The sequence below is a fragment of the Bactrocera latifrons genome, unplaced genomic scaffold, assembly GCF_001853355.1.
Source record: "Bactrocera latifrons isolate USDA-ARS-PBARC rearing strain unplaced genomic scaffold, ASM185335v1 scaffold_135, whole genome shotgun sequence".
Lineage (NCBI taxonomy): Eukaryota > Metazoa > Arthropoda > Insecta > Diptera > Tephritidae > Bactrocera > Bactrocera latifrons.
In genome coordinates, this window is record NW_017534797.1 from 872,425 (window position 1) to 881,043 (window position 8,619).

The 8,619-nt window shown below is 35.2% G+C and overlaps 1 protein-coding gene across 1 annotated transcript in view; it reads right to left on the bottom strand.

Annotated features, from left to right (window-relative positions):
- Positions 1-7,024: 7,024 nt before the first annotated feature.
- LOC108965147 (endothelin-converting enzyme 1-like) overlaps positions 7,025-8,619 on the bottom strand; it is a 4,976-nt gene continuing 3,381 nt past the window's right edge. Inside the window, exons 2-3 of the mRNA XM_018927364.1 lie at positions 7,567-8,184; positions 7,025-7,480 (exon numbers count right to left, since the gene is read on the bottom strand). Coding sequence (XP_018782909.1) covers positions 7,112-7,480; positions 7,567-8,184 — 987 coding nt within the window. The 3' untranslated portion in view covers positions 7,025-7,111. The remainder of the gene's footprint in view (positions 7,481-7,566; positions 8,185-8,619) is intronic.

The following is an 8,619-nucleotide window of genomic DNA, read 5'->3' on the forward strand; positions in this document are numbered from 1 at the left end:
ACGTTCTAATGTATGATGTTAACTTAGAGTATGAGCTTTGCGTATTAAAAACCATAAATTATTACCCACACTCACGCGCAAATATACCCAAATCATTATCCAGCATTTTCATTAACCAAAATTATAAAACTGACTTTCGTGCGGAAGTGACGTGAAAAATTAAAAATCTAAAGCGTTAAGTTAAGTAAAACGCTTAAAAATTAAAAAAAAAAAAAAACGAAAAACAGGTCAAACCACTTAATGGAAGAAAAACGGCCACGGACACGAGCCTTAATGCTTTTGCTCAAAACCACAAAAGCTACACACACATTTTAAAGTAACTAAACATGCTCCACTCCTCACCTACCACGTTGGACACCTCTCAATCATGCACGACTCCTATGTGGCTGGTTTTGACGCTCAACACGTCACATCCAGTATCTACAATTATGGACGCAAAGAAAAAATACAAAAAAACAATAAGCCAAAAGTGAAAATTATATTATATTATATAAGAGAAATGCGAAGGGTTGGCGGCTATTTCACAAAATTAGCCAAGTTGCCGCGGAACAACAACATAAACAAGAGAAGAAGCGGTTGGGATAAACGTACTGTTGCAGTTATGAATACAATGATAGCAGGTTCATCTTCTTTGATGCGCTTTTTATGTGACGAAGTGGACAGTTCAAAGCTCGCATTCGTCATAGGAAGTGTGCAGGATATGCGAAGAAAACTATGAATTGTGGGGTATGGGGCTACAACGCAGCTTTTCAACGTTTTCAATGCAGTAGTCAGTAACTTGTTAGCTTTTGACTTTTGCTTCTACCCCCAAGGGCATTGCCAGGGATCAAGTTCACCTTTGAACTTCAAACGGCACACGATTTCGTCATTATCAAATTATCAAAAAGGCCTTTGAATATATCTATCAAGCAGTGAACAAGATATTTTACTTCTCCATCCATCCAATACTTCTCTAGAAAAGTGAGCCTTCACAATTTTTTTTGTGTCTGAATAAGTGGATCGAAAATGTTTCCCTAGCGTTTTTTCTTCGATTTTGGAAAGTTACAAGCAACGCATGTATCATATTTGATGCCTTTGTCAGATTGATCAATTCTTTCTGAAGTGTCCCGTTAAGTGAATGAGTTAGAGATAGAATATCACATAATTTCAATTATAATTTGAAGTTGAGTATCGTTGCTTTTACCACTATTTTCTTATTTTTCCAGTTACTAATTTTTTCAATATCGGAAAACTGAACTTAWATTTCCCTCTGAATCCGCCACTAAGTCGTCTGATGTAGGCGATTCCCACAAATGATCAATATAATATCAAAATACATCTACGTATGAAATGTCAAAAACTGACGAACAAATTCYTCAAAAATTTCACCTTAAAAATCACTGGCTTGAAACCGCATTTACACCCATATCCTCTTAGATAAAACTACTCACTACTACTACTTTCTTTGGCTCACTTTAAATCGACATGCTCTAATGGTAATAATGTTTAAAAGAGATTTTTCAGCTATGCTTGCTTTCCTTATTTGAGATTGAACTAAATTAAGTGGACATTTTTTCATTTTCGAGATATTTTCACAATATATACAATTTCAATAGATAGATAGATAGAGAGATATATTTTTATTTCATGTACAATAAATATACAGGAAACAAGAAAAAAAAAAACAGCACTAGCTCGAGGCCATCAGCTAATTTCAATAGAGATACTTCTCTGTGTACRTACTTAGCATGTTTGTTGATTTAAGTATGTGCACCTGACCAGTGCCCATAAAAAACTTTCACATTACACCAGGAGTTGCCGCATAATTTTGAGCATTTTTTGTTGCTGTGAATTTCATTATTGCAAAATATCTTTGTGAAATAGTTGTGCAAAGCAGCAATGCCATTATATGCATACTTCCCCCTTTAATATGAGGACGTTAAGGCGTCAACCCCACAAATACACACGCACATATAAAGTAAATTGCTGTCAACAAAAATAAGTTCGTTTGGTCAGCTTGCATGCAAACGAGAGCGGAAATTGCGCTGAGAAAAACAAGTTGGCTCATAAACTTTAGCGAAAGTGGGAGTGGAGTTGTTCTGGGAGGTGTGACACTTGCAGAACAGGGCACCAGGAGTTGATCAGTATTGGTGAAAGTGAGCTTAAGGGCTGTTAGTGGAGACACATTGACAATAAATAAAGTGGGCATAAAAAAGTTCAGCTAAAGCGTCGCCARAAAGTTATCAAGGACAAAATGCGGGTCAAGTACTGAGATATTGGAAAAAAGCATAGAAAGTTACAAAAACAATGATAGAAAATCGAATGTTCAGCGCAAGATGCTAAAAATGTTAAATTGTCGAAGAACACTTCTTATTAATGGAGGTCAGAGTTTATAGTTAGAACATGCAACGCTCTTGTTTTTATTAAATATGTAGTCGTGACCTAAATTGATAATGAATGATTTAAAATATACGATAAAGATCTTATTAAAATTTGAGAGGGTAAAATACATATCGAAGCTAATATACGGTTAAAAAATTATTTTGAAATAAAAATTTATTTTAAAATTTTAATTAATTCAATCTCTGGAACCTCAACATAATTGCCAGTTTTCTCCTTTGGACAAAACTCGGCGTTGTAAAAGTCATTTTCAGAAGCTTTCTTATTATATGAACACTTATCACTTGATTAACTTTTTTAGTAATCCAAAGCCCGAAAACGACAAAAACTTCTTTTTTTTTTGGGTTTTGTAGGAACCAATTTTTTCGAGATATATTAAAAGTAGTCTTCAAATTCCAAAAAAATTCGTTCGAAGTTAGGCCTCTCTTAAAGTGTTTAATTTCCTTCATGATTTTTAACATTTTCCAAACAATCTTTAAAATTATTGTATTTGTGGAAAAAAATATTAGCCAAAAACCGATAAAAAAATATATCACCACTTCAACGAAATTTCTGCAATAAGGGTGACAGAGATGGCAAGGTAAGGAGAAAATAACTAGAGGAAAGGATAAATAGACCGAAAGATATAGAAGATAGGAGCTAATGTTGTCAGAGGATAGAAAACGCCACAGAACTAATCTAGGGGGGCAAATATAAGACCGTTGGTTCCGGCCGTTGGCGACCGGACTTGGAGTCCTTGACTTTTACGCCTGTGGCACGATTTTGATATACTGGTTGAGATATCTTGTAGTCTGCAGTAGAAAAATACAAGCGAAAGAGAGTAAATGAAAAACATAAAAAACAGTTATTTGGCGGGAAAAGCAAAAAGTGAAATTAAAGAAATGCGCAATGTGTGTAAATAGAAATAAACATTAAATGTATGTATGTAAAATGGGTGGTAAGATAAGATCACCTACAACATTCCCAGCAAAAAAGAAAACGTGTGAAATCGATAGGAAACTAAAATCACAGAGACACAAATGAACGGAAACAAAGTGAAGTAACGGCAATGAAAATGAGCAGCAAGAGAGCGCGTGGGCGGTAATGGCGCCAAGCAGCAGACTTAAGAACTCAACCATAGACTGCCACAGACGACACGAAGGCACGCAAAATCATTGCAGAATTTATGTGCTTAAGTTGCTGCGCCGCAGAAGAGACGTGAAGAAGGATAGTAAAAGGAAAATATGAACGTCTATGTGACCAAACATTGAAACAGACGAAGGGTTTTGCTGTTTTGTAAGTAACTGTAAACAGTTGCATCCTCCACATACTTGAGCCTTGCCAAGTGGTGGCCGTCCCCTACCGCGTCACCAACGAACTATTGGGCTATGTTAACATGTGACAGGGGTGTCCCTGTTGGAAGTTTAAAATTTGGTGATGTAACTAATTTTATAAAATATTTCAGGAAAATAGAAATGATTTGAATATTGCGGCTTAGGACGATTCGCTGTAGTATTCGGTTGATTTGAAAGATAATCTTGAAGAGTTGACTCCTATTTGAAAATTTTAAATAACAGAAAACTAAATTGGTTTAAAAGGCTCATATTTAAAAATTTGCTAGGTATTGCCTTTTTATTGAATGATAATATAATTAATAGGTATTAAGAGCTGAAGAGGTTTAAAAAAGCTTATAGGTGAAAATATTTCAATAATTTTTTGAAACTTTTTTTAAATAGGTAGCGATAATGTTAGCCTTAAACTGGTTTCAGGACTGTTGTCATTGATAAATTTGAGTAACCGCCTTTTTTGAAGAAGTTAACTAATAAAATTGTTTTTGGAAATACTTTATTCATCCAAAAGATATTAATGATATAATTAATGACAACCTATCAGGGGTATTGAGTAATCTGATAGTTGTCGGAATCAGAATTGCAACCGATAAAGACGTAGTAGGTGTCATGAATTCGAATATTATTGGTTAGATGTTCGAAATAGAATTTGTGTCGGCTTTGGGTGTCATCGAAACCAATTTTAACGGTTTTCATATCAGAAATCAAGCAGGAAGATCGTTAACAATTTAGAACATTGAGTTGTCATTTCTGTATGCTGTTAGTTGAAAAATGTAAGTTGATAAATTTATATATTTTATTGTTACAAATTAATTAACTCTATTTATAATGGAGGAAATCATAAAAACAGAACACAAAATATCATAATAACTGAATTTATTGAAAAGATCCAGACATCATCATTCATTCATTATGGCAAGAATTAACGAATCCCTTAATGCTGCAGGTCCTCCACAAACAGATGTCACTGGGTGGAAAAAGGTAAATAAATAGCGTTCAGTGAAAATTAAACTGAAATTAAAACAGATTTATTTCTATGGGTTAGCAATGAGTGGAAAAGAGAAATTTAGAGAAGATTAGCTCAGAACAAATTGAGAGTCGAGCAACAGAAAGTGGCCTTTTTCTAAATAAGCTCACTCAAAATGAATAAACTATTGTGCGTCTATGTGGCATTTCTCAACCTGTAGAAGACATACCAGGCATTTTTGTAGACACTCAACTCGTCAATGAGAATTTAATTGTAGGAAGGGCTAAGTTCCTGTGCAACCKAACACATTATAGTATTGCAACTTACAAGAATCGAGGAGACGAAAATACCTTATGGTGTAAAACGTCAACCTCAGGATCGAAATTCACGCAATTTTATACAGTACACATCTGCTATATACATATAACTTCTATACTGACAGACACATAAAGTTTGTTTGAAAAACGAAAACCATTATTTGTAGTATATGGCAGTTGGACCCAATAACACATACTACTAACATGTTTTCTTCTTCTTGATTGGCGTAGTCACCGCTTACGCGATTATAGCCGAGTTAACAACCGTGGGCCAGTCGTTTCTTCTTTTCGCTACGTGGCGCCAATTAGATATTCCAAGTGAAGACAGGTCCTTCTCCACTTGGTCCTTCCAACGGAGTGGAGGTCTTCCTCTCCTCTGCTTCCTACGGCGGGTACTGCGTCGAATACTTTCAGAGCTGGAGTGTTTTCGTCCATCCGGACAACTACTAACATGTCACATACTAAAAAAAACTAATCATATAGATATAAGTCAGCCGGAAGTTCGAAAATCCTGATATTAGTTATAAGGATGGTAAATCAAGTTTTCGCTCAAATTTAGCTATTTTAGGCGCTGTTATGAGAAAAACAYGCTCAGTAATTTTTATTGAGATAACTTAAATATTGGGCGATATACTCGTAKTCAGCATAAAGTTACYTGGAAGTTYGAAAATCTTTATATTAGGTATATGGGGGTTCAGGGAAGTTTTGACCCGATTCGACCAATGTTTGGCACGCAGACATGCCATTAWTAGTGAATGGTTATCCTTCGTTAAAAAGTCAACTATAGGTACTGGGATCCAACTATTCTGTACCAAGGGGCTTGAACGTTTATTGTCAGATTTGCAAAATTAATAATTATAAGGTGGCAGACAATAGAGGCATTATTCGTGCAAAGTTTACTCCTGTTATATTAATTGCTTCTTGGATTTTATATTAGAAAGTAAAAGTATCAAGTGGAATTTAAAGTTGTGCTTTTTGGTGGTGGTTATTGCGATATTGGACATCGCTCAATTTCACAATGTGACRTAGAAATATGAGAAGAAAAAATACATACYAAATTCTGTCGAAATCGGACAATCAAATCCCTAGATATGGGATTTTACCAAAAAGTAGGCGGTGTCACGCCCATCCTCCAATTTTTACTTCGTTMCCTATAAAGCCGTATCATACCATTTTGGCAAATTCTTGTGTCTGTAGCCCATTTGATTATTGATTTATCGCGCTTTAGTAGTTTAACCGTTATATGGGGATTAAGCGAGGTTTCATCCGTTTTCATCCATTTTCATACTAGAGGTCGGAGTTCTCGTAATATTTGTGAAGGGCGAAGTTGGTTATTGTATGTTTAGCGGTTTAGRAGATATGCACATTAAACTTATTAGAGGCCAAGCCCACTTTTTAAAAAAAATGTATCCGGTTTTGTTTAGTTTATACAGTTGCGRCTGGTTACTGCGATACCCTGTGCAAAATATGATTTTTGTATCTTAATTTAGTGCTTAGTTATGGCACTTTATAGGTTTTCGATTATTGGCGAATTGTGGGTGCGGCAGTGATGCGATTACGCTCTCGAACTTTTTTATACTAAGAAACCTGCATAAACACGTTTCATCAAGATATCTCAATTTTTACTCAAGTTACGGCTTGCACGGTCGGATGGACGGACGGACAGACAGACAGTCAACCTAATTTCAACTTTTCTCGTCATTTTAATCATTTATATAGTTTTAGGTGATACGTACAACCGTTAGGTGAACAAAAGTATGTTGCAAGAGTATAAAAATACTAGCAGCTTGAGGTGTGTGTACAAGTACATATATACACCATGCATCTGTAAAGTTTTATATATTTTCAGCAAATTYCAGTAGGAGACTTAATTTTAAGGTTGGCTTCATTATTGAATACAGATTAATGACACACGCACGATAAGGCGAAAACGAGCTCGTTTATTTATTAGAGTTAATGGTCGCTCACATAAAAATTAACTCATTTATCTTCTTTGAAAACAATATATATATATGTTTTTTTTTTTTTTTTGATTCCCTAAGTTAAGAAAGTTTTGGTTTATTAATATACTATACATATATTAAAATACATACATAAAAAGTAGCTTTTTTAATCTAAATTTACCACATCCGACATTTATTCTTGGCTGGATTCATTTTACTACCAACTGGACAGTTGTAAGCTTTGCTAAATTCTTCAGCATTCGTTACGGTGCCTAAAACGCGAAATTTTTCCAATGCATGCTCATTCTTAAGCTCCTCCCAATAGTGGTGCTCCTTRTAGGAAGCACACCAGAGTTGCGCGAAGCCCAGAAARTAYAGCTGCTCGGGYGTTAGATSCAGTCCGGGCATCTGTAMATCTTTTGGAGATAGATTCAACTCTTTCACATGCCTGTGATATGCAGATAATGCCTGTCGCAAGCCACCATTATCGGCAATATTTTCGTCCTTGGTCTGATTACCATTCACAYAACGTTTGATTTCAGATATCTGTAAATGGATTACCGAAATGATTTAACCGTATACGTATGGTTTAAAAAATGCAGGTGTTTATACATTTGTATGTATATAATTACCTCATAAGCGTTGTATTGATTAACAAAGCACTCTTCGCRCTCGCTGAATGCCTTACCAGCCTTCGCCGACCACCAGTAGTTCTCTTCGCCAACGCTATTGTAATGCGCGCCCACCGAGTCGAAGGCATGTGTGAATTCGTGTCCCACCAAGTAGCCAATGGTACCGAATTTCAGTGCTGCTGGCCACGCCTTATGATAGACGGGTGGATGTARAATGCCAGCCATTATATAAATGGAATTATCCACATTCTTATAAACGGCCTTCACTTGTTTACCCTTCAATAGCTCTAACGGTTTCAATGTGTAGTTGTCATATTCTTTGTGRTGTAGTCCRTTGAAACGTCTTTGCATTGTTCTGAATTTAAATAAGTTGACTAAATTTAGTTCGTAATTGCCTTCCACATAGTTAAACTCGTTGATTTGCTTTATCAAACGATTTTTTATATTTTTATTCTCAATACTTCCAATATGTGGCTTAATAGCTGCCTCCTTAAGCAGCGCTTGCTCTCGCGTTTTCTCATCTAACCACTCRGCTTGCTCTAATATTTCACGCAAACTCTTGCGYACCTCTWTGACGATATCRCTWATTTCGCCAYGCRTTTCATTGTCAAAGTATTCCTAAAAATTTAAAATACATACTTGTATACATATATAATTTAATAAATACATTAGATGTTCCATAAGCATATAAGAACGAAATGCTTAAATATATAAATTTTTGGATTACTACTGTGAATTTTTAATTTATAATATACTTAGCGTGTTTTTCGAGTCGACAAATTTTTCTGTAAGTTGGTAGTACTGTTACTGACATCTATGCTAAATTTCACGTCAAAATATTCATTAGTATTTGAGACACACGTCYTTTTGTGAGGCTCTAAAAGTGAATTTTTCGATTTCTACTATGTCTGAATTTATTGAACAAAGAAGTGCGATAATGCACCATCTCATACTGCATTGGTTATTATTTRTATATTTTCAACTAATATCATGCCGTAACCACCGCATTCACTTGATTTACCTTCGTGTAACTTCTGGCTATTCAGTAAATTC